This window comes from Meriones unguiculatus, chromosome 5 (assembly GCF_030254825.1).
Source record: "Meriones unguiculatus strain TT.TT164.6M chromosome 5, Bangor_MerUng_6.1, whole genome shotgun sequence".
In the NCBI taxonomy this organism is placed as follows: domain Eukaryota; kingdom Metazoa; phylum Chordata; class Mammalia; order Rodentia; family Muridae; genus Meriones; species Meriones unguiculatus.
In genome coordinates, this window is record NC_083353.1 from 93,556,686 (window position 1) to 93,584,330 (window position 27,645).

At 38.4% G+C, this 27,645-nt stretch overlaps 1 protein-coding gene across 2 annotated transcripts in view; it reads right to left on the reverse strand.

Moving 5' to 3' along the window:
* Positions 1 to 5,459: 5,459 nt before the first annotated feature.
* Positions 5,460 to 27,645, reverse strand: part of Cntn3 (contactin 3) — a 396,519-nt gene continuing 374,333 nt past the window's right edge. For both annotated transcript variants that reach the window (XM_060383858.1, XM_060383859.1), the window contains exons 20-23: positions 23,791 to 23,977; positions 12,762 to 12,874; positions 11,196 to 11,364; positions 5,460 to 7,595 (exon numbers count right to left, since the gene is read on the reverse strand). In XM_060383858.1, the coding sequence (XP_060239841.1) occupies positions 7,495 to 7,595; positions 11,196 to 11,364; positions 12,762 to 12,874; positions 23,791 to 23,977 (570 nt within the window). In that variant the 3' untranslated portion in view covers positions 5,460 to 7,494. The remainder of the gene's footprint in view (positions 7,596 to 11,195; positions 11,365 to 12,761; positions 12,875 to 23,790; positions 23,978 to 27,645) is intronic.

The window sequence follows — 27,645 nt, forward strand, 5'->3', positions numbered from 1 at the left end:
ATGAGCCTCAGCATCTGCTTTGATACCTTTCTAGGTAGGCTCTCTGTGGTAGGCTCCTGTACTGTGTCCTGTTGTCTCCCTCTTTTAATGTCTGTTCGTTTACCTTTCTGAGTAAGGAATAATCATCTTACCCTGAGTCCTCCTTCTTGCTTAGCTTCTTTAGGTGTACAGATTTTACAGATTTTAGTATGTTTATCCTATATTATATGTCTACTATCCACTTATAAGTGAGTATATACCATGTGTGTCTTTCACTTTTTAGATACCCACTCAGGATGATCTTTTCTAGTTCCCACCATTTGCCTGCAAATTTCATGATTTCCTTGTTTTTAATTGCTGAGTAGGAATCCATTGTGTAAATGTACCACAATTTCTGTATCCATTCCTCAGTTTAGGGGCACCTGGGTTGTTTCCAGTGTCAGGCTATTACGAATAAAGCTACTATACACATGATTGAGCAAATGTTCTTGTTGTATAGTTGAGCCTATTTTGGATATATGCCCAGGAGTGGCATAGCTGGATCTTGAGGAAGCGCTATTCCTAATTTTCTGAGAAAGTACCAGATTGATTTCCAAAGTGGTTGTAGCCAGAAACATCAGCCCAGGGATAGCACCAACCACATCAATTATTAATTAAGACAATGTCTTACAGCCAGATCTTATGGAAGCATGTTCTCAATTGAGGCTCCCTCCTTTCAGATAACTCTAGTTTGTGTGTCAAGCTGACATAAGGCTATCCAGAACAACTGAGACCCTTTTAACTTGATATACAAACACATCACTATTAAGCCACAACCTTTCCTCTTTTTTTGTTTTTTGTTTTGTTTTGTTTTACAATTACCCTTCTGTGATGATTTTTAAAAGGGATATATATATATATATATATATATATATATATATATATATACATATATATGTATGTATACTAGCTTGCTTCCCATGGCTTTACGTATCCTTTCTTATTGAACTCAGGACCACTACCCAGGGATTGCACCATCCATAATGGGCTGGGCCCTCAACCACTAATTACGAATCTGTCTTGCATCTGGACTGTATGGAGACATGGTTTTGATTGAAGTCCCCTCCTTTCAGAGAAGTCTAGTTTGTGTATCAAGTTTACATGAGATAAGCCGGTACAACCACCTATACTCTCTTTGCCTATCTTTCCTTTTTTGTTGTTGTTTTACAATCATTCTTCTGTATTGATTTTTAAAAAAGAGATCCATGTCTATCTATATCTGTGTACATTTCTCTTTATATATTTATACTTATGTACATGTATTATACATTATACACATATTTGTGCACACACATATTTGATCATATCCATCTCCATTATCTCGACTTTTCTGCTCTTTTTTTCTATTATTCCCCCTTTTCTAATAGCCTCCTTCCTTTCTTCAGAAGGCACGAATCTTGAATCATACACATTACTCTCTCCCTTTTTAAGATACATGTCATTACTGTGAAACTGTTATTTCCCAATATGTGAAATCAGGTGACTAGATTTTTGTCCCCAAGCTCTTTCCATATCTTTTATCATCTCTTATAGAAGAGGAGAGATTTTGAAGACAAGACTGGCTGTTTTTGCTATCGAAAAAGCCTAAGGAGAAGTGGCAGAAAGACAAATAAATGTGTTTAAATTTAGAGGGGAGATGGTTTTATTTCATTCTGTGGCAACAGCCAGTGGAGCCTCCTCTGGAACTTAAGTCCCAGCAAGATCTACTTTGTTACTCAGTGGTAGTGGATTTGGAAGTGTGAAGGAATGTCTTAGGGGAGAAGAGAAATCAGTGTAGCCTTCTCCAAAGAGGCCTGGAGCTTATACTTCCCACATGACTTCTGAAGGCTAAATCCTGTTGGATCAACATGCTTACCCTGCATCCATACTCTGAACACTCCTCAGGGCCTCAGACTTTTCAAGCCCCTAACTAGAAGCATTCAGAAGCATAGGCCAGCTCTGCCAGGTCAAGTGGTTCTTGTTTCAACTCCATTACTACGATTCCTGAAGAACATGTTGAGTAATATACAGGCTTTATTTACAGAAGCGCACTAAACACTCTTAAAACACAAGTCAAGCCTTCAACCTCTTATTTCATACCTCTCTGAATGCTGTCTTGTGACTAACTCCCCTGGCCTTCATCTATGACATCTCAATGTGCATGTTGGCTGCTGTGAGCAGCTGAGGATTTACCGGGAGGGACTAACGTCATCCTGTGTGTTCAACAGGGTTCCAGAAGCTCTATGAGTGAGGTCTTAGTGCTTACAACCTCCCCAGCACATACTCTAAGTTCCGTTCCCCACCCATGTTTTCCCTTGCTCTTTCCCTGCTTCTCTGTGAGAAGAAGCTCCTGAGAGGAGGGTCTTTTCTACCTCTTAAACAAAGGGCAGAGGGTCACCTGAAACTGAGTAATTAATGCACCACAATTCGTGCTACATTTTATTCTGATATGTAACTACTAGCTGACCCTTAAAGAATGGTTTAGATTCTAAAGCCTAATAATAGAACAGGGAAGATTATTAATTTGCCAGACAGTGGTTTTTGAGTAACCATGAACCAAAGTCTGATAAAAGGTTCCTGCAATCACATCCAGTGATTTCAATGACAGACCTAGTATGCAGGTACTTATTATTATTATTGGTGTTGTTTTTGTTATTATTACTTGGTGTCATTTTAGATTTTTGGAAGAATTAACATAAACACCAAGGGCCAGGCAGTTTTTATAGGTACATAGTTAGGATTCTAATCAGACTCTTCCTGGAACGCTCTTAGCCTCTGGGTCAACTTTCTTCACAGATTTGTTTATGTTTTCAGTACAGTGTGTCTGCCAGCTTTAACTGTTTCATATACATTATGTAACACCTGTTATTTTCCTAATGGTCATAACTTTTCATCTGCAGGGTCAAGGTAGGAGGAAAAATTAAAGAAGCAAACTAGGAGAGAGAGAATACAGGTGGTTGTATTATGGTTGGTTATTTAATCAAGCTGGTAAAGAGTAGGGGAAGAGGACAGTGCAGTTCAGAGATTAACATCCCAATGGGGATCCCATGTCATCATCTTTAAACTTCATCCTGGCAAAAAATACCTTTCCTGCGAGGATGTTCTGGAAACATGGAAATGCTGATGCAAGAATCACACTGACAGAATCCTCATTAGCCAGACATGATATACACTTACAAGAGTTTGCTTCTGTCCATTTCTACTGTCTGAGGCCAGAGTAAATGTGCTCATTTGCCAGCCTTATCATTTGTTGCTGCCTTTTCTGTGTTTCCTCAGGTAATGTCCAATTACACAGGGCCTGATTCTTTCTCTTCCTTGCAGTATTGATGATCAAGGTAGAATCACAAGCAACTGAGATAATTTCAAAGGGTGGAGTAGGAGTAAAATAAATAAATAAATAAATAAAGGCTGATAAGTATGGAAAGAGTTCATCCTTTGCAAGTTTAATTTTCTTATCAGTATATGGGTTCTCTGTTAAGTCTAAGAGGTAATTATTACCTGCATGTAAAGCAAGGCATGTTAAATTAAGGTACAGGCCCAAATAAAAACAGCAACAACAACAATCTAATGATTGAGATGCACTGCAGTCCAATCTGTTTACATATTTTCTTTCAAGATAATGGCAGAGTTTACTAATTGCTGATTTCATAATTACTGTTGTGGGTTGCTTTTACTTCCAATATTTACTGAAGTATATCCAAATTACACTGAATATCCCTGCATATTTCTTTTCATTTTTAAAAAGGGTAACATGCTTTAGAAAAAATTGAACCCAATTAAGATAATTTTAAATAAGAAGCTGGCATTGTGTGAATATGAACCAGCAGGAGGGATTTTAATTGGAAAAAAGGAATCAGTAACATCCTAATCACTTCACATTTTCTTCATCCTACTGAGTTATGCTGGTTGGTTTCACTGAATGTGGCAAAGATGATTGAAAGTCAACTTGTGCCGTCTTCAAAAGTTTTAAGGAAAAAGCATAATGAAAATTAATTAAGAGTTTTTAGGCTCCCTGATGATGTGTTCAACAAAGGAGGCACAAAGTCTACTAAGAAGTGAAACCAAGAATGTTCAGAACCATCCAGCCTGAAGTATCTAATGTAAAGAGAGACAAAAACATCATCCCATGTGATGGTCCACAGTCGAGGTTGGACTACTTTGGTTGCATTTTACCGTGCCTGTCACTGGATGACCTTGTGCAAATTGCTAATTGTTCATCATCATCTGTGAAATGGGCTCCATGGAACTTGACTAATGAGATAATGTAACAGTTAACATAGTGTGTCATGGAGAGTGAATGAGTAACTTCGAATGTTCACTGTGCTACATTTCTGCTTAGCTTAACTGAATTCCAGAATCATTTCTGACGCTATGAATAATACATACCACTTAACTTGACTTCCTGACTCCTAAGTGGGTAGTGTCAACAGCTTCAGCTCACAGAACAGGACATTCTGTACCCAGCGGCTCAACAGTTGTCTAAGAAATAACACAATGAGGGGAATTCTACCACACATGCATTCTTCAGACAGAGAACCCAAGGCTTTGGAACTGGAGCAAGAAACCATGATCAGCAGTTAGAGAGGGTGCTGTGAAGTTGGCACAGGTATCGTGAAAAGGTGCCCTCTGCTCTTCCCATGCCCACCATCAGGACTGCTGTGTGTGAGATCTCTGTCTGTACACTCTCAGGGAATTTTTTTTTTATAGAAGATACTAGTACAATGACATCAACTGGGCCTAAATTCCAACACAGCACACACACACACACACACACACACACACACACACACACCACACTACAGTGAGAAAGAGAGAGAGAGAAGGGGAGAGAGGGAGAATGGGAGAGACAGTCCTATACAGTTTCCCCTTAATTTCTCTATAAAACTCCATGTCTAATATGAGAAGATAACTGGATTATTTTTGTTCTCATTTTCCTTACACTAACATTAACTTTTGAAATGGTTTACAAATTCAAAGCTGAATCATTAGTACATTTTAGCATGTATAAATATTCAGCATGTGTCTATCACAGTGATCATCTCAAGCAAAGTCCAACCTCTGATAACAAAAAGAAAATCTATGTAGAAAGCGGTATATTGACATTGTTCCTAAGAAAAAAAATAAACCCTGTTGTCAAAAAAATGTGTGAGTTTCTATTCATGACAAGATGAAGAGAGAAATTAGGTACTATAAGTCTATTATGCACTTTCTGTTTTCTTCTATCAGCCCTTTGATGCTCACATGAATTATGCCGAATGTAGTATTCATTGTATCAAATTACATGTTTTACTGACTTGGTGGCACATAAACAAAAATTTAAAAACATTCCTCTAAAAGCTGTAAAGGTCAACTGTAGGATGAGAAATGTAAGGAGCCGTCACCACTCTGTCACACTAACGGCACTTCCTCTCTTCCCTGTGTGGATGTTTCCCTCCACCACACCACAGTGAACAAGGCAGAACTACTCGATTATTATAAATTTTATTAGAATAATAGAAAATAATACATACAGATAACCATAGGATACACACACAGGAATTTAAATAGTAAAATTCAGACTTTTCAATATGAAACAGAGTCTACATCTCATGGAGATATCCTGATAGAAATAACAGGAAACAAGAGAATATCCATCTCGCAAAAGTAAAGCATAGGAACAACTTCTAGGAGTCATCGGGTAATAAAAAGGTATAGTTCTGTCACATGGATCATAAAGCACAGGGATTGGAGAAAGTGTTTCCCCACTTTTTGACTGGAAATAACAATGGTCATATGAAATCAAATAGTCATTCATATTTCTTCTCAATATGTACAATATATACAGACCCGACAGAGACTTAAAAAATCATTCTCCTTTTTACATAGTGACCTTATCGTAAATGGAATCTCTGAAGAAAGGGTGCTATACTAAAATGGTATCAGAGTTTGGCTAACTTTTATTATTTCTTGAGAGCTATACCATCAGTTTCCAATTTTGCTACTTTTGGTAACATGAAAAAAAAATGCTAGCAAAATGTGAAATTGTTAGGTAAGAGGTAAAATAACATTATTTTAAATGTCTAGCACTGAATCTGCTGATTTTCAGAAAATTTTTACATATTATTGTGAAGTGGTGTCTTCCTCAACTCTTTGAAAAAGCACATATTAAAAGACTGAGTCATCCGTATCAAAGCCAGCAGCACCAACATGTTCTATTACCAATTTAACTTGGGAGCAGAAAAGCCTGCCTGACTCAATGAGATAGACAGTGCGATTTCATTAAAAAAAAAAAAAAATTCTACCATCCGGAGAGAGAGGACCCCTTAATGGAATCAGAAACTGGAAGTGAAGAATTATGTGCATTTTGTTTCACATTTTGGTTAACATACAGTTGTTCCTTGTTTTCTCTACTGGGTTTTGACAAAGCCTGAAAACATATTTTTACATGGGAAAGGAATGAGTGAGTTCTAATTAATTTCACTTTAATTTCTGAGGAAGGGTAAAAGGTGCTCATTTTCATGTTCTACCTCTTTCTTTGTAAATATGAACAAAAAGAAAAAGGTGTTACAATATTCACTCAGATTCAATTCCCATCTTCGAACAAGACAGATCATCCTACCAAGAACATGGAACAGCAGCAAGTCAGAAATGCCAGGTTTGCTGTGTCATGTTAGGGAGTTCATGTAAGATTCGGCACAGGGACACTGCAGGTGGGGTAAGCCATACTCTTCACAGTCCCCTCTTTGTTTTGTAACAACGACTCCTTTCAGCAAAGGCAGACAGAGAAATATTGTCACCTTATTTTACAAGTATGAAAAATTGAAAAAGGAGAGGACCAGTGACTAAACGAATTTTGCCTCCACAGAGGAGCACACTGAGACAGATGTCACCTCGCCAAGCTCAGAGCAGTATTTTCTACTAATACTCTATGGAATCACAGGGCAGGCCACTCCCTTCCAGCATAACTGTCTAAGTGCATTTTTACTCTGAGGGATTCAAATTGGATTCGTGCTAAAATTAGTAATCTTAACATGATAGGCGCTGTTGTAATAATGAGAAAAGAATATTTGGAATAAACGAGTTTGCAGTATAGAAAAACTGTGTGTGTGCGTGTGTGTGTGTCTCTCTCTGTGCTCTTTGTTGGTAGATTGTGTGTTGTGTGTACTGTGTGTGTACTATGTGTTTGTACATGTCGTATGTGTAACTGTGTTTTTGTGTATCCGGTGTTTGTATGTGCCTCACACATAGGCAGTGAATTAAACTCATAACATAAGAATATTTCTATCAAAAGTTTGCAGTATATAATTTGTAAGTTCCTTTGGTTTACCAAGCAAATATTAAGGCATTTCAGATTCCTCTTAAAGGATTTACTGCTTTTATTATATTCATATTTTACCTATAATGGAGTAGAAATTTAAAAACACATACCTGAAAAAAAACATGCATAATCACTGATTCAGAAAGCACTTTTTTTGTGTGTAACCAATTAACTTTCCAGTAAACAATAAAAAGGGCCTATCACCACAAAGCATTTACAATAAAGAACAGTAGGACAGGTATATAACCTGACACAGGGTGGATGTTAGAAATGGCTGATGTGGATCCTCTTGCATCCATACCTGTCAAAGATAATAAAGGTTCGTTAATAAGGGCTGTAATTGGAACACCTGAGGTTGAATGGTTCTGTTCCCTTTAGAATCATGCTGAAATCCTATCTTCAGTTGTGATGATATTCATGCTTCAATGGTAGCCTTGCAGGTCTTTAGAGCTCTGGACTCCAATCCCTGATTTCCTGGTAACTCAAGAATCTTAAGCATCAGCTTTGCCACTCCTTAGACTTAAATCACCACATGAAAAGGCCAAGGCAATGGAGCTATCTCTGGACCTTTTAATTACTTATCCAGGAATCCACTCCCCCAGGAAATCTGAATAACCTGAAGTCATACGAAGATGGGCGGAATAATTATCTCTTGAATGAGATGATGTTCTTCCCCCTGCATCCCCAGAAGCTCCTTAGGGAAGGCACTTGCAGACCGTACAACAGGCAACAGGACTGCAGCATCACTATGGAGCCTAGCCATGTGTTCTGTTTGCTTTTGAGTACTAACTAAATGTTTATTGGTTTTTTTTGTGTGTGTGTTTTTGTTTTTTGTTTTTTTGTTATTGGCCAAAAGACTAAGCAAACACTCCCATACCCTGTGGCCTTTGTGATTCATCCTTCGAGGTTTACAATCTCCTTTATTTTTTTTTCCTGTTGTTTGTTTTTGTAATGAAGATGCTTGTTAGCTTCCATTGCAAAAGCCATGGTCTTTCTTTTCCTCTTCCTAGTCTCCATCTTTATCCTCCAGGCATCTTTATCCTCCCTGTTGTTTTTCTCCTAAACGCTAATGAAACTGCATTCAAGAAAACTATTGAGTCTATTTCTAAATTCTTATGTTAATGAGATTGAGTACCCACAAAGGGAACCATTCTTCCTTGGAAAAATTTGGATATGGAATGTTTTGAAAACATTTATGAGTCTGTAGGCACCTCTGAAATCATGAATAATAAATTACTGTAGTTATAAGACAGTCAAATAATGTCACTGTTCTAAAAGTAGTTTAATCTGGGCAGTGGTGGCCCTTGCCTTTAATCCCGGCACTTGGGAGACAGAGGCAGGTAAATTTGATGCCAGCCTGGTCTACAGAGAAAGTCTCAGGACAGGCAGGCCTACAAAAAGAAATCCTGTATCAATCACCCACCCCTCAAAAGCAGTTTGAATGAACTAAGACACATAAGAATGGAAGTAAAGCCTGTTCTACTAAGGCTAAATCACAACACAAGCCTAACCTTGAATCACTCTGGCTGCTAAAAGCATGTATAAGTCACTGATGTGTTCATGTGTTAGTAAATGACTCCAGTCTGCTCATTTCATGTACTTTAACTGAAATTGGAAAAACAACTTCATCATTGTGAAAATGATTAGACTTGATTACAAACAACTGGTGAGATAATTTGATGGTTTAATTAAAGAAAGATTCATGGCATAAAGGTTTAGAAAATGTGCTTATCTCTATGGAGATACATTTTCTGCATAATATGAATTATCATCTTTGTAGAAGAAATCAATAGAAACTCCATTTTCAAAGACAACCCTGTGTAATCACCTCACTACACAAGATCAGCATCAAGGCAGGGTCAGATGCTCTGGATTAGGCAGTCATCCCTGAAGGAAGAAATGACATAAAAGGAGGAGGGTACAGGTACTCCTAAAGTATGGAGAAGATTCTTACTGCATATATAAGGGAGAGAGCAGGCAGAGGGAAGAACTAAAATCCTTCCTGCTTCTCTCTAAAGAAACATAACACTTAGTCCTGTTAGCAGTTCACTGTCTATACTGTCATTTTCTTTTTAAAATTAATTTATTTTTCATTAACTACAGTTTATTCACTTTGTATTGCAGCTATAGCTCCCTCTTCTGTCAACTCACCTTCCCTCCCTCATCTCCTCCCATGTCCCTCCCCAAGTCCACTGATAGGGGATGTCCTCCTCCTCTTCCATCTGACCCTAGCTTTTCAGGTCTCATCAGGACTGGCTGCAATGTCCTCCACTGTGGCCTGTCAGGGATGCCCCCATCAGGGGGAGGTGATCAAAGAGCCAGCCACTGAGTTCATGTCAGAGACAGTCCTTGTTCCCATTACTGGGGAACATACATGGACACTGAGCTGCCATGGGCTACATCTGTGCAGGGGTTCTAGGTTATCTCCATGCATGGTTCTTGGTTGGAGTATATCTCAGAAAAGACTCCTGTGACCAAATTTTTTGGTTCTGTTGCTGTTCACTCTAAACCTTGTACTATTAGAGAATAAGAAGCATGTGTTCCTTATTTAAAAAGGTAAAGAATCAGGACTAAAGAAATGAGATGGCTCAGAGATTAAGAGTACTGCTCTTGGATAGGGCCTGGGTTCAGTTCGCAGCACCCATGTTAGGTTGCTCAAAACCTCATAACTTCCTATAATTCCACCTGAAACTGATGCAACTAAGACACTTTTTTGGCCTTTGGGGCAACTGCACTCATGTGTACACACACACAGACACACACACACACACATACACACACACACACACACACACACACTATAAATCAGTTTCTCTTTTGGTCTTATGAATTTCACAGACTTTCAGGATAGCCCCCATTCTAAAATGGCCTTTACAGACTTGCACAATTAAGTGATGAAAAAATTATCAGCTATTTTCTTAAGATAGTTTGATTTGTGTGCTCTACTCAAATTTTTTTCACAGAAAATAAAATTTTCCTACATAGCCAAATTTTCCACTCTTCAGTCATATCAGTCATATAACTTTAAAGACTAAAGGCCTTGGAGTCTTGATTGCCCAGCACTATGAACAAGATAAAGATCAATACATGGAAAGATGGGGCCAATCTATTTGTATCACTGAGAAAAATAGGACAGAGTAAGACAAGATGGACTTCACAGTACTTTAGTTAATGCTGGAAAACTCCAGAGGATTTAAAATTAAGGATATAATGTATTTTGCCTTGTCACTGAGAAAATATGTATGCAAGAGTCTGTTTCCCTTAACTCAGAAATGGAAATTTCCATAGTAGAATAAATTTCATTGGATTTTCAGAGGAAAAGTTAGTGTGTAGCTCCTGTGAAATTAAAAGTAGATATTTTTAAAACCCGTTTCTCTGTCCAGCATTCAAAAGTAGATTATAACCTTATAAATTTTAATTTTTTTTTTTAAATCGAAAGCATGATAGTTTGGCTGCAATTAGAAGGGGAAGAACAATTGGAAAAAGACAGGATCTCACTGTGTGGCCTGGGCTGCTCTGGAACTCAGGATTTTCCTGGTTTGGTCTCTGGAGTGTGGAGATTATTGGTTTGAACCACCACAGCTGGAAATATTGAAAGTATGAAAATCTGTGTATAGCTCAGTGTAACCCTTTGAGAACTGTTTGAGCAGATAATCCTAAGGCAAATATAGGCAAATTTCAAAACAAGGAGTTTAAGTAATAAATTTTGCTAAATAATGTTTAGTGCCATTCCTTGTCTTTTCTTCTCTCGTGTTTTGCTCCATTCTAATGGTTTTCCTTTTGTCCTTATAGTACATGCGCCATGCATTGCCAAATGCATGCTGGGGAAAAGGGATGGGAAGCAGGTCAATCAGTGACTTATGGGATTCGATGACACTGAGGTAAGTGAAGAATAACTTACTTGTTATTCTTGGGATCCTGATCTGCTCACTACTGGTGCCATCGCCTCCATCTGTAGTGGCCTTGACTTCGATAATGTAGTCCTCTTTGACAGGCAGCAAAAGTTCAGCTGAAGTTTTATTTGTGTTCAGCACTTGCACATTATTCTGACTGCTAGTCCTATAGAAAACCTATAAAACACAAGCCAGCACACTTTTTATACGGCCACCTTTTATGTTCTTCACAAACTTTGTCACTCCAAAATGACATCACGTCTTTATAACCCTAGATTATAAAGCGCACTTCCTGCTGAGTCTGTAGGTTTTAAATGTGGGTAAATATAATGGAATCATTGGGTTCTCAAAACTGAGGAGGCTGAGTGAATGCTTAACTTTTTTGATGGCGAACCTCAGTTATGTTGGGCATTGGTGAATGGGTAGAAGAGGAACGCAGGGAGATGGAGCGTGTGAAAGGAGGAGTAGACCCTTGCTTCAGAGTCTGACTGAAGTCTCTCCCCAATCTTGAAGCAAAAAAATTGAGCCATTTACCCTTGTTGTAAAGGTTGTCCATTGAAAGCCAATATTCTGTTTCTGATAAATAGTTTGTGTAAAGTAACAATGAGGAATGTATAAGAACTTGGATAGGACCTCATTCCTTTCAGCAGTCAGTCTCTTAGGATTTCCAACAAAACTGTTACCTTTGTATAAAGCAAAAAATCCTATTTTCCAGAATTCTTGTGAGCTAGACTTTTACCTTACCAACTGTAATTCTGTTAGTTGACTCTCAGGAAACTCCTTACAATCTCATTTAAGCTCTCGAACAATCTTGTGACTACAGTAATTTCAAAGCCCAATAATAACTTATATATGGTTATTATAAAAAAAAACAAACAAACAATGAGCTTGACCCTCCTTGGGGAAATGATAGCCACAATTCGGGTATGTTTTCTGCAAGTCTTCTTTATGAAGCCCACATCTAAGCTCTAGAGTATGCTTATCTTCCTTTTGTGTACCTGTCTTATTTTTTTTTAACTCTAAAGCTTAAGACTATCTAACATATTATTATTTAACTCAACTATGCTTCATAAACTGGATAGCACTGAAATTCTTTGAAGCTATGAATATGATTTCACTTGTGCCAACATCTCTAAAAGTCTAGGGACTTCCTTGGGTTGCTAATGATGGCAGTAGGAAGCCATCTTTCCTTCCTCTGCTTGGCCACAATGCTTACAGTGAGGATATATAGAAGACAGAACCATGTAAAATGTGTCTTTGGTTGTCAGGGGCAAGGAATCATGGGTAACCTTTATAGTTGGTTTTAAAATAGCATTTGATGAAAATTGAAAATAAATAATACAAGTTATAACCATCATGTTTGAATTTTTTATAAGCAACATTATCTCAATAAGTACATATAACAAGTCAGATATTTTGAGAAAATACTCTTTTTAGGAAAAGCTTGATAGTTATGTGAAAATTAGATTAAGAAACCGCATCACCAACATTTTAAAAATAAGCTTTCCACTTAGCTTTTCTTGGAGCACATTTGCAAACATGGAAAAGGTAAAGTAGTCTAACTCACAACTGACCTTGTAGCCTATTACTTCTGACTCATTCTCCATCGCTTTCACTTGCTCCCAATTCAACAACACTTTCGTGTCCGTGGCATTCCAAACAACATTTCCTGGTGGCTGACTAGGAGCTTGAAATACAAAAGGAGAAATTAAAACTTATTTGAGTACAAAGTCATATTTCAGATGGAGCAGACAAATAAATATTCTACAAGGCTCATGGAAGAAGAGGGAACTCCTTGGTAACCAACAGTGCAGAGATGGAGTGAGAAATAAGTGAGGACCTTTAAAATGTCTCTTTATAAAAAGATACTGTGTTTAAATTGTGAGAAAATTGGTTGTACTATATCATAGGATACCATATAATATCATACCACATGCCATATCATACAGTACCACACATATCATACCATATATACCATACCTTGAAAACATGTTAAAAACATAAGAAAGGCAATTCCTTTATCTACCACTAGAGGGCTTCCTGTTAATGAATCAAGTAGGGCAAGCATGGGACTTGTTTTGACACATACCAGAGGCTGAGAGAAATTGCCAGATTAAAGTTACAGGAAATGAAGTGTGGATGATTTTTAAGCAAGTCTCCTCATATGATGAGATGGGCAAAATGAGAGGCAATAAAAAAAACAGGATTACTCAGATTCATTCTCATGAACTAATAGCTACACACATGAAAAATCACAGCAGACCGTCCATATTTTAAAGTCTTCGTTTTCCAAGTATAAATCAGTTTTTTGAGAAAAATAATGTGAAAGGCTAAAGAAGTTAATGAGAATTGCATTAGAGAATTAATGAAACTCTCTGGGTTTTATAGACTTGAATTTACAGTTAGTTTCTTCACAAGAACATGAGATAGGAAAAGTATACTGGTAAGACATAGGGGTATCTGTGTGTTGTGAGGAGAGGGACATTGTATGGAGTAGGGAGTGGCAGGTTCCATTTTTTTACTGAGCAACAGAAGGGACACCAAAGACTCAGCTTGCTTTCAATCAAAAGAACATATTACTCATTTGTCAACATCATCACATATTCCTATAATAGTACTGAAACTGTTCATCCTTATACATCCAAACATAAGATGCGATTCTGATAACTGGATTTGTAATGGGAAAATGATCCAAGAAGATTGCCTTTCCAGAGAAAATTCTGAACATCATGATTAACTCACGCTATAAGGAAAATACAGCTGGACTTACAAATGGAAAAGCTCTCAGACACATTATGAGATGAATAACCCAAACAAGATGGTATTGTATACACATTCTTTAGCTCATTGTGCTCTCACTAACATGAGTCTATGTAGTTTTGAATGTTTCTGAGACTAGATCATAACAATGAGTTAAAGTCAGCTAAGACTGAGCTGCAAGGCTGTGATAACAAGATTAATGCTAACTGCTTAGGGTTGAAATATTAATCAGTGTGTTCTAGATACTCTATCCAGATGTCATGAATGCATTTAGAAAATCATCCTGAAGTCTGTTATCTGTGTGGCTGACAGCAGCATAAAAGGGTGGGTTTAATATGATTTGACGAAATTCAGAAAATACACTTCAGCATGGATTGTTCTGTCAACATATATGTACTGACGGGTTATAGAACGTTTCAGTTGTTTGTGCCACATTACTTATACCAATACCAGCTTCAGAAAAGAAAGGATTGTAAACAGTGGCTTGTCTGGTTATGAATCCCAAACATATGAGTTGAATGAATTCAGCCTGATAGGAATACTTTTTTAAATGACAAAGAGAAAGGAAAAAGGATAGGAAGGAAGAAAGGAAGGAAGGAAGAAAAAAGAAAGAAAAAACTACAAGAAAGTAAATTAATTTAAGTAATGAAATTAAGGAAAATGGACATTTTTTTTTTAATTTTTCTTCCCCATGTCTGACTACTCTCCTTTATTCATTTCATTGTTTTGCTTACATGGTAATTTTCCTGATTTTTTAAAATGTACATTTTTACTTATGCATTTGTGTACATCGATGTGTTTTTATTCTGACTGTGTACCCACAGAAGTCAGTGTCATTGGCTTCCCAGGAGCTGGATTTACAGGATATTGTAAGCCGTTGAAGTCCATGTAGGTGCTGAGAACTGAACTTGCATTCAGTGGAATAGCAACAAATGAAGCCCACATATTTTCTTTAAAAAAATACTAAAGTTAAAGAAAAAACATAAATACAATTTTTAGCTTCATTCCAAACAATGATAGTTACACAAAAGCCAGCCTGACATGCTTGTCACATTTTTGTGTACACTCCAAAATGAAGTTAATGGCTCCTTTTTAATTTTTAAAATGTTAAAAATGATACCCATCAGATCTCTTGCTACTATCACCTGGCAAATTCTTAACCAGAGGACCATTCTTCCAGCCTCCAAGTTTACAAACCATTGCTTAGTAACTATCTGTGATGTGTTGGCAATACAGAATGTCCTCTGATATGAGTTATGTAATCTCCAGTATGCTGCACTGCAGTGATACTCATTTCTGTAATGTGCCCAACCCAGAGAGTTAAGGGAGACTATATATGTGTGTTCATAGAAGCTCTCTTCATAGTAGTGCAAGGGCAGAGACAAAGCACTAACAGTTTTCCATTCACAGGGGAAAAGAATAAATGCAGCGTGCTAATAGATGGGATATGGCTCACCTTAAAAACAACCAGGAATCTAAGACATGGTAGAACACGAATGAAGCTTGCGGCCACCAGGCCAAGCGAAATAAACCAGTCCCAATCCCATAAACCCATTAAGGTGCCTGTGATGTCTGACTTGTAGAAGAGTGACAGTCAGGAACAGAAAGAGAATCCTGCAGTATTCCCACCGTTAGCACCATTTAACTGTACACTCAAGCCTAGTGTGGCTCCGGTAAGCAGCAATGTATATACCTTCAAAGCCACGTGGTGATGCCTGAAGGCATGGAATCATGGTAAAGTCCCTGGGATGACTGACAGTGTAGGTTGTAGCACTTCTAACTTCATCCTCGCTGCTTTCTCCATCCAAAAATACGATCTACTACAGCATGACATAGGCCACACCTACTGGACTTAACTTGACAGATGGTCTATATTTCAAAATGACTTGTCAGATTTGAAGCCTACAGGACTTTTTTCTCTCTGTCAAATAAACTATTTTGACAGTATAATAGAAAAGATGGGGAAAAAAACTAATTTGTTTTATTTAAAGGTGATATTTAATTGGTTTTATAGCACAACGTAAATTGGCAGGCTCAAAAATTCCCAGGATAATTTAATTATTATAAAACAGAGTATCATTATTGCAAGGATTTTTTTTTATTGTCATCTATCTTTAAACATCCATCACAATGCTTTCTGTGTTTTGTTTTCTAGCTTCTCAACATCACCTGTATAAGAGATTCCAGTTGTCCTATAGATGTTTGTCTGCTAAGAGCTGATGACAGTGACATGGGTGAAGTCAGGGCATAAGACACATCAATCAGTGAGAAAACAGCTAAATAAATGGTGGCCTGTAGTCAAGGTGAGACAGTACACATATATGATGTCCTGGTTTTATTATTGGTGCTGTGATAAACCACCCTGACAAAAAAGCAACAAGGGGAGAAAGGGCTTACTTTCTTTCACAGTTTCAGGTTACAGACTGCCATTGTGAGGAAGTTAAGGCAGAAACTTGAAGCAACTGGTCATATCACATCCGCAGCCAATAGCAGAGAAGAATGAACACCTACAGGCCTCATGCCCAGCTAGCTTTCCCTGCTCTTGTACAATCCAGGACCCAATAGTAGGGAATGGTACCACTCACTTCAGGGTGGATATCCGCTATCAATTAACAAAGTCAGGACACCTCCCATTGGCTCCTGAATTCCCCACAAGATGACCTGATCTAGACATTCCATCAAGAAGACTTCCCGAAGGTGATTCTGAATTGTATCAAATGACAATTAAACCAAACAGCACCTGTGCTTATATAATATGCAAGTTGCTAAACAAAAAGCCAAAGGGGGGAGACTTCTGTATAATAAAAATCTGGGAAGCACGTACAATGATTTTTTGGGGGGGAGGGGTTATGGGATTGTAGCTGGCTTTTATTGTGCACTCCGTTATTTTCTTTTGCAAAGTTTCTAGAATGAGTGGATTTCAATGGTATGGAATATTTTTGAGGTTGCTGATCTAGGGGACATTATTGTGTGCAGTTTTCAAGGGTGATAATTCCATAGTAGTGACAGGGATCCTGGAATTTCCTTTGAAACTGGAATTTTAGAGGGCCTGCTTGCTGTGGTCAAATGCACAGAACGTAGTATGTTTTTCAACTCCTTTTCTTGGCTACCTTAAAAATACATTTAGCACTTAGACATTGATTGAGAAGATCATTAGCATTTTTAATTAGATTGGTTAAACAAGTGAGATTTGTGAGAAAAATGAAATAACCCAAAGCTACTTTCTAACTAGTGCTAAGATACATATTGCCTCAATCACTATTAGAAATGAGCCAAATGCATCATACCATAGAAAACTGCTTTCCTATTGATTTTATGTTTCTTGTTTTTAATTATGCATATGTTTGTGTCCATGGGAATGTTTCCAAGGTGGCATGGGAACCACCCATGGGAACCACCCATGGGAAACCACCCTCAATGTGGACAACACCATTTGGTGGGCTGCTGTCCTGGGATCAAAAAAAAATGAAAAGAGGAAAAAGCAAGCTACACACAAGCATTCATTTCTCTCCTCTCCCTCCTTGTTGATGTAATGTGCCTATCCTCCTGGCACAGAGTCAACTTAACAGCCACGAAACTAACTAACCCTCCCTGGGGTTTTCCTGGGTGTTTTGTCACAATAAGTAGAAAAGCAACTGATAGATTCCTTTGTGCTGTGCAGGTATGCCCTTGGTTTTCAAGGCAGGAAAACTGTTTTTTCTAAGAATTGGTTAATCCATCAATATTAACCTCAGATGCCAATAAGAAGCTCATGCAGTTCTAAATGGAGTCATCAGTAGGAATTATGATTCTACTTTCCTGAGAGTTTGACCATTCAAAAATAGACAGTGAGACACCTAATTGCTATATTGCTACCCAGAGGAATGGGCTGGAATAAAATGGTGTTAGTATGAATAGTGGCAAATGTTAAAGCATCAAACAATATTTGCTGAGTCCGACTAAGATTATTAAGATGAAGATGCAGCTCAAGGACTAATAAATCAGTAATGGAATGAAGCAAAACTCTCTTTCTTGAAAGAGTTGGTATTCAAGTCAAGAGCACATAACAGTAAAATAAGTACATCTATGGGCTGGCAAAATGGCTCAGTGGCCAAAGGCAGTTGCTGCAAAAGCTGATGGTAGAGGGTGAGATAGAAATTCGGCAAGTTATCCTCTGATAGCAACATGCTTACTGTGGTGCTAACACTGCACAATCCACTCACACATGAATGTGGGATGAATGAAAAATAACTTTAGAGATAAAAAGACAAATACATATAAAATGGAGCATGTGTGCTGATGACTGAGGGTATGCACATGAATAACACATAGAAAGAGACAGGACAGTGAACAAGATGAGGAAAGAGTAAGAAATGAATGCTTTGGTGCCAGAGTTGGGGGCTGGGGTATACAAGCCTGGGTGGAGTATTTTCAGGGTTTAACATTTATCTTCAATGGATGGGAAGTAAATGGAAAGTTCTGAGCAGTGGGGGTGGGGGCTGTTGGCCACAAGATCACCCTGGCTTATGAGAGCCAAGCACTGCTGAACCTGAACTGTGAGGGGCCATTTCTGCTCTGGGAAGGACAGACACAGCTTGCTCCAGAGAAGCAGCTGTGAATCCGGTTTGTTTGTGTGTGTGTGTGTGTGTGTGTGTGTGTGTGTGAGAGAGAGAGAGAGAGAGAGAGAGAGAGAGAGAGAGAGAAGTGTGAATGGCAGATGAGCAGAGAAGTGCATGTTATGATGCCTCTATCAAGGTTAGAAGTCAACTCTGGGGATAGAAACTGTCCTTTCACTTTGTTTGAGACAGCCCTTGGTTTCCTCTGCATATGCCAGGCAGGATGGGTGGAGAGATTCTCTTGCGGTAGAGCACTGGAGTTACCACATCTGGAATTTTGTGGGTTCCAGGGGCTTAGACTCAGGGTCTCATGCTTCCTCACTGAGCACTTTCCCCACTGAGCCATTCCTAAGCCCACGGGAAGTGACAGAATCTTGATCCATTCAGAAGTCAATTCCGTGTCAGCTCTAGGAGAAAGATGGCTTGAGGTAGAGTGCTTGCCAGATAACCTGAGTACAATATCCAGAATTCAAATGTAAAAGAGAAGCGCCTTCCTTCTGCAAGTTATTTTCTGACAACTACACATGGGTTGTGACCTGTGTAGACCTGCACATGCTCCCCCACAATAAATTAACATACACACAGATACACATACACACATATACAAGGAGTCAAGTATGCCTGAAATTTGGGGCCTAAGAAACAAAATCATGAGCTGTGTTTGCTGAAATGGGGGTGTTATCATGGATATTTGTCAAGATGAAGGACAAGATGGAAAACTCAGCTTAAGAAACATTCGGTCTGAGATCCTATGACATGATTTTTGAAGATGTTGGTCAGAACCCTTCCATATCACCACCAGAATGTTACTGGAGGTTTATCACACAGGCTGCTGAATCATTTGTCCTATACATTCAGTCTTACAAATTCTGGATGTGAGACTCTCAATATGCTTCCCTTTAGAAATCAAAACTTTCAATCATTTTCAAGCCATCTGCAAATTTTTCTCATTAGCCTCATTAGATGAATGATGATAAGAGTTACCTCTCTTTGGCTTTTGAGTGACAGAAACCCATCTTCAATTATTGAAGAGGCTAATTACTGTTAGGTCAAATGCTTTTAGAAAGTACAAGTATTTGGTTATCAAAAAGTCTTTAATGGAAGCTACAGTATGTTACTTGAGAATCCTACTATTTTACAATCAGAAGCAACACCTATAGTCAGCAATGGTGGAAATCTTTACAGGGTGAATTCCATGATTACAAGGACACACAGCTTGCAAATTTTCAAGTAGACTGTGAAAGGATGCAGCATGTATTTTGAATTCACAATGTGCAGTCAAGAGGAAGTACATTGGATTAACAGTAGCTCAAGCTGGCCTGCTTCTTTAGCCTTCATTTATCCACTCAGCCATCCGGTCATGTGCTGCCATGTTCTGGGGCTGAGCTTTGCATGGGGTCTACAAGAATAAGGCACAGAGGACTCTCTGTAAAGCTCATGAACTTGAGGGAAAAACAGAGACCGCACGAGAAATCAAAAAATGTATATCAGTTCTTTATACCTGCAGCATACAGATGATTCTTCAAGTGATAATCATGGGAGCCTTGCCAAGATTCTTAAATAGGACTGAGAGCTAAACCTCATCAATGCCTAGGATGATTATTCAAAGCTGCCAGTAACAACAACAGAAATAGCTATGAAAGATGCCATCTTGCTCTATTTTGGTGCATGCTTTCAAAATCACTAGCATAATTTTTTTTAAAATACATGTTTCTTTATATGCAGTTTTAAGATGACTGAAGAATTTATGAAATTTCCCATACAATTTAGAAAACATTTGTTAGCAACATTTATAGAACAATATGCAGATGTAGGTGAACCACAGTTCCAGGAAAAGACAATTTTAAAGAGAGATTTTATTCGGGTGAAATTCCCATCAGATTTCATCTGTACCAGCTCAGGATACCTGACTAGATCGGGGCACCTTACCCAGCCCCCAAGTACAGAACAAAATCACCATGAGCTAAAGGCTGGTATTGAAAGGAACGTGGATATTCTGAGTATGTGGTTGGAAGAGAAGAGGAGGCAGTGATTTAGACTCTCTGGATGACTGTCCTCTCACCTGTTCTGTCATCTCTTTGAGGGAATCTAAACTTCCTGTTGCTTAGCCTTTTCATCTCTAAAGTGAAGAGACAAATATATTCCAAGTCAGCGTTGCCATGAGAATTGGGAATCCGTAAACGAACAGTGTTATGAACTGTGAGCAGAAATTGCTCACTGAGTGTTAGCTGTTAAGACCACAATTATCATCATCGTTATGCGTAAATTTGCCTTTCCATGCTGTCTCTCCATTATAAAGGGGTTGGCTTTATTTAAGATTTTATTTCCTTCACTCCATATTATCAAGATATTCTTATTAACATGGCTACTCTCTTTCTGTTGTTTCCCCAATTCATTAAGTTCATCACTGATGCTTCTGATATCACCATGTCTTTTTTTTTTTAAATTTTTACAGTTTTTATTTAGTGTGTGTGTACATATGAATGTGCCACATCAAACTGAAAGTTAGAGGACACTTGTCTTGAGAGAGTTGGTTCTTTCATGTTATCATCTAGGTTCCAAGAAACTCAGGTCTTCAAGGTTAGAGGAAAGCACTTTTAGCAAACCAGTAATTTTTTTTCTTTTCTTTTTCTTTCTCTTTCTTTCTTTCTTTCTTTCTTTCTTTCTTTCTTTCTTTCTTTCTTTCTTTCTTTCTTTCTTTCTTTCTTTCTTTCTTTCTTTCTCTTTCTTTCTTTCTTTCTTTATTTCTTTCTCTCTCTTTCATTGTTTATTACAATTTATTCACTTTGTATCCCAGCTGTTTGTTGCCTCCTCCATCTCCTCCCAGTCCCATCCATCTTCCCTCCTTTCCTCCTATGCCACTCCCCTAGTCCACTGATAGGGGAGGTCTTTCTCCCTTTTTACCTGACCTTAGCCTATGCAGGGCTGGCTGCACCATCTTCCTGTGTGGCCTAGCAAGGCTGCACACCTCAGGGGGAGGTGATCAAAGAGCTGGCTACTGAGTTAATGACAGAGACAGCTTCTGTTCCCCTTACTAGGAACCCACTTGGAAACTGAGTAGCCTATGGTTGCTATAAGTAGGGGGTCTAGGTCCTGTCCATGCATGGTCCTTGGTTGAAGTATAGGTCTCTGCAGGCCAAACCAGTAGTCTTGCTGGCCCATCAATGTTGCCTTTTAAGTTTTTCCTAGTGAGCAACCACATTGATTAAGTCAGGAGAGAGTCAAGTAAACTTGCTTGAATGTATTTTTGCAATCAGCACATTTTTAGTGATGCTGGCTTTTAACATGTGAATTATGAGGCATAGTTAAGCCTTAGTAATACTGAATTATTACCAAGAGAGCCAAATACCTTTACTAACAAGTTGTAAATACAGACCATTTTTCTGTTTAGGTATTTTTCAAAGAACACATCCTTGGTCTAACTATGTGTTATTCATAAGAGAGTAGGTCACACTTTTCCTAGTAATTAGCTAAGGATAATGGTAAATCCTCACATTAGTGGGTTGCCTACAAACGGGTGCTATAGAAGGGAATAAATGGCTTTGTTGCTACACTGTTGCTCTGCAGTTCTCATTATGCTAATAAGTTGCTAGCCACACTTCTTCCTTTTATAAATAATGCAAAGAAAAACATACAAATTCCCTCCATCAAATGACAGTGGTTAATTAACATCTAAAGTAGTAAGATTACATTTCATGTATATTTTAAATTATAAGTATTATAATATCGCTTGCCTGTAATATTCAATCTATATATTACTGGCATTCTTAGTAATTTAGGCGATGAATGCTTTCAAATAGATTCGGACACGGTGATCTGCAAACAAAGTGTATCCGTTCATGTGCCAAGCAAGAACAACAGTTGTTTCTTCTGTACAGAAACTTCTTAAAGCACAGAGATTTATTGAAGGAAATTTAGAAAGTAAATTAAGGAAACCACTATGAACAAACAAAAATACCAGTGTGCTGGAGGGATTTAACACCCTTGGGCCATGCTTTTCTTACCTCTAGAACTGAAATCAGAAGGAATGATCATCAAGTATTTGGGACATGGAATTTTCTCAGCCATTTTTAGCTATGATCACAATGACAATACCAAAACAGTTCAAACTAGAGTGGATGTGCTGTGAGAAAGTAACGAAATGCAAATGACTGTCTTTCTTGATGACTAATTTAATTGTAACATCATCAAAGCTCATGAGCTTAGCTGCGAATACAAAGGTAACAAAGATTCAGCTTGGAAGACAACATTGGCTTGGCATTGCTGGTTAGAATCTTTCCTGTGCACGTAGTGAGAGTTTTGGTTTCTTTAAAGACCAAGTTATGTTATGTAAACATGTTTTTATTTTAATCCCAGTTGTGGGATATGGAGCTGCTTCAGATTGTCCACAAGCAGCAGAATATTTGCCCCCAGTGTGCTGTGGCAGGGGTGTAACTTTGTCAGCTGAAGACAACTTAGTTCTAGGGACTCTAAGAAGGGTATAAAAAAACCAGAACCCCAAGAGAGGAGGTTCCTCCTGCTGAAGTTGTTCCTGGTTTGTCACGTGGTCATGAGAAAAGAGACAATAAGAAGAAATTAGAGATAGTCTGATGAGACAAAGTTTGCACTTGCCCCTAGAAACTCAACACCCCTGATCAGCAGGAAGTAGTGAAAAGATCTCAATGGCCCCTCTCCCTACTAACCTTCTGTCTCTCCTACCTGGTGATGGGGTGTTGGAAGGGATTGGAGTGGAGAAAGGTGGTAGATATAAGAGCCCAAATAAAGCAGCAAAACAAACACACCAACATGTGTATCTATTTGTGTGTACCACACAGTCTGATTATCATAACCTTTAAATTCATTTTGGAATCTTTTAAATAAAAAATGAGAGAAGGAAAGGCTTAGAAACCCGACTCCCAGGTGTTGTGTCTGCTTCCAGCTATCATGGTTACCCCAAGCTTCGGAGAACTAATAACCCACGATGGTCGACTCAACGAAGCCAATAACACTTAAGACGAAGATGAAATGGACTTCACACCCACAAGCACATTTTCCAACCATGTACATTCATGTTCAAGTGGAGGATCAACTTAGAGAGTTAGAGATATTGTGAGGGTAACAATGTGGAGGCCTCCGTGGAAGCAGGATTTCATCACTCAGTGGGGTTAATGACTTGAGTTATCCATTCAGGCGATAAAGGGGTCCATCACTGATAATTCAGAGTCTTTCCCTTCACATTTAAACAGTGTAAAAATGAGAATCTACTTACGCGTTTTCTTGGTGGTTGCATTAACTGTGGCGCTGAAGGGGCCAGCGCCTGCACTGTTGTAAGCCCGGACAGCTGTGTAATATGCCAGGTTGCTCTTCAGGCCTCGGAGCATGGCCGATGTCTGATTTCCTGCCACTTTCACTTTGCTGGATGATTCTTCTTCTCCTCCATTGTTCCAGTACCGCACCTGGTGGACAGCAGACATAAAACATGCAAACAGCTGGACCAAATACTGCTTTTTCCAAAATCCAGTCATTTCATTAACAGGAGCGCCATGATGCATTTTCTTGTTTATGCCACCAAGATTCCCAGGAGACCCACTGTGTGCCAGGTGCTGCACTCAACCTTGTCACAGCTTTTGGTATACAGAAAAGGGAAAATGAAGAAAGCATTAGAAAACAATCATGTAAACAAATGAAGCAGAGACTTTAGGGACACCAGTGCAGCTGAGTTCAGGATTTCACGTGGGAAGAAGGAGGATAAACCCAGACACCTAACAGCAAGCTGTTCCCATTTCCATCCTTTACCAGCCCAGCCGAAGCTCAGCTCTACAGTGCTAGAATGCATTCCTGAAGCACGAAAAAAAAAATCTCCTCAGGTAAGTGGAGGTTTCTTCTGGAAAGAAAGTGAAAGGTTAGGGGAAAAGATCTGAAAACAAAAAAACAAACAAACAAACAAACAAAAAAAAAAAAACAAAAAATGATTGGCCAGTGGAGCACCCTGCAGAGATGATTAAATGTCAACAAGTCTACCTGTGCATGCAGACCTGAGACAAGAAGCAGGAAGTTGCTAAAGCAGCTATCTGAAGTATACAGACGTTAAAATAGGTCACATGAATCTTATTATGCTGTGATATGCTAAAATGCTTTTGGAGTTAATAAACAGGCATATGCATAAATGGCACAAAGATACCAAAATAAACCAGTGATAAAATTTGGCAGGAAGAGAAGTAATGAATGATAACATAACAATCATTTTCTGAGCACTGTGGGGGATCTTCAGTTGGAAAAGTGCTTGCTGCACACACTTGATGACTGCAGTCCAGATCCTCAGCACCATGGCAAGTGCCAGCTATAGTGGCATGCACCTATAATCCCAGATCTAAGGGACCCGGACAAGATGATCCTTGGGGCTTGCAAGCCAGTAGGTCCCGGCAATCAGCAAACCCCAGGGTGAGGGACCCTGTCTGAAAAAGTGAGGAGGAAAAGCCATTAAGGAAGATGACAGACGTCAACTCTGTTCTCCACAGGCATGCTACACACACACACACACACGTACATGAAAACACAAAATAAGTGTACATATGTTTCCTAAATAGTTTCTATTTGTGCTGTAAAATGTTGATTTCTTTGTTCATAAGATTAGATTTGACATGAAGTAAAAACAAATCAGCAATGACAAAATGCAGAAATTAAAACACTTATGCAAAACACAAACATGGGTAGGAATAAGAATAGTTACTAACATTTGATCATTTAATGTAAATAAGAAGGTTACCATAAAGGCATAAAGAAGACTTGGCACTTAATAAAAGCATATTTTGTACTTATGTAAATAAATATGCTTGGCCTCCTTCTTTCTGCAGCATACGACCTTTTATTCTGGCGTCAATTCTTTTCAACCTTGATAATAAAACATTACTATGAATATAATTTTTACAACTGTACAACCATCTGTAGTTTGAATATAATACTATCAACTATCAACAGATCTCCACGCTCACAATCCCAAAGACAAAGAACATTCTAAAGACTGGGCAATCTCTTTAATCATGGGCTGAGTTCTGTCGTAACAGGCTGAGATGGTGTTTATATGTTTTATGCTATTTATCTTTTAAAATGCAAAGCAGTGGTATTTCAGTTGGTAGAATGCTTACCAAACAGAGCCCTATATTCAATGCACAGTACCCCTGAAAACTGGGTGAGTTGGCTCATACCTTTAATACCAGCACTCTAGAGCTAGAGGCTGAATCATATCCTTGGCTCAAGGATATCCTTGGCTACATAGCAAGTCCAACGGTAGCCTCGGATGGCGATGGTGCATGATGAAAAGTGAAATGTTTAAAGAGCAGAGCTGTAATTATGAGTGAAATTGTCCGATTTTAAAATTCATTGTACAATACCATGTAGATCAAACAACGCATGTTGATTGGTTAGACAAGATACTGGTTATAGAGCTCAGAACAGGAAGATATTAGAAGTTATTATATGTTTTTTTTCAAATGAGCACATATAAATTTATCCATTAAAATAATATCACAATGTAAATCTCAGGGTTTCGTAATAATGTTTCCACAGTATTAAACTCTGTTCTGCACCCTCCCCCTACCCAGTGTAGCGTAAGTCCCTCCACTCATACACATGCTCTTTTGAGTTACTTCTGTTCCCCTTGCAAAAGAGTTATTTATTTTCACAAGAATCTCATTTTAGGTTTCTGAACCCAAATCTTTAGATCTGAAGTAAATACGGTTTCCTTTATAAAGCCACTGATAAGCAAAGTGTTAACAGACACCAAAATCTTTTATAAATGTTACACCACCAATACCGAACACTGTATGTACTATGAGGTTTAGATGATCTGCCCTTGAGGACTCTGTACAGCAATTTTGCAAGAATGACATCTAATCAATAATTATAATAAAAACGTTATAGACAGCCAGAAAGCTCGTGGCCTGGGATATAGCACAGGTAGGGAAAATATCACATAAATCTGAGCTATAACACTCCTCACTTAATGGATGACTCAGGAGAGTGATGGAGGAGTTTTGTAACTTAATCAAGATCCTGTTTAACTTCTGTTCTCTTGTTAGTTTCTAATGCATGAGCCATTCTTTTTGTGAGACATCAAATTACTTCCGTGTAAGCTGCCTAAAGAAAGTGTTCCTTAGGAGGTTGAGAGAAAAAAAAAAGTAAAAATAATTCATGACCGGCATGCAAAGACTACTTTTATAAACACATTTATAGAGAGTAATTGAAAGTTCTTATGAACAATACATGTTAAAGTACTATAACCCATCTCTGTGCACTGGGGAAGAGATTTATCTTTGGATCTTAGTTGATGAGAAGTATTAGAAATATTTAGAGACAGAAAATGTGTGCCAAGTTTGTACATAATAATAGTCAGTGAAGAGCGACAATCCTTTTAGATGGTGGTAAAGAAGGAATTAGTATAAAAATAGCTAGAACTTAAAGAAGCAATTAGAAATTTCCTAAAAACAAATTATCTGTAAGTATTCCTAATATGTTCTGTAACATTTTGCTTAAAACATATTATTCTCCTGGAGAGGACAGGAGAGCAACAGAATAAAAAAATCTGAGCACAGGGGTCTTTTCTGATACTGATACTCCAACCAAGGACCATTCATGGAGATAACCTAGAACCCCTTCACAGATGTTGCCCATGGCAGTTCAGTGTCCAAGTGGGTTTCATAGTAATGGGAACAGGGACTGTCTCTGACATGAACTGATTGGCCTGCTCTTTGATCACCTCCCCCCCTGAGGGAGGAACAGCCTTACTAGGCCACAGAGGAAGACAATGCAAGCCAGTCCTGATGAGACCTGATAGACTAGGATCAGAAGGAAGGAAAGGAAGACATCCCCTATCACTTGACTTGGGTAGGGGCATGGGTAGAGAAGGGGGAGGGAGGATGAGATCGCGAGGGGAAGAGGGAAGTTGCTACAGGGGGATACAAAGTGAATAAACTGTAATTAATAAAAATAAAAAATATAAAAAAAAACATCATTCTCTGGATTTTTGTTTGTCTGTTTATTGTTTGTGCAGTCAGGAATTGGAACCTGTGGTCTTGTACATGTAAGGGGTTATACTGCTGGTCTATATTTATCTTTGGCCCTCTTA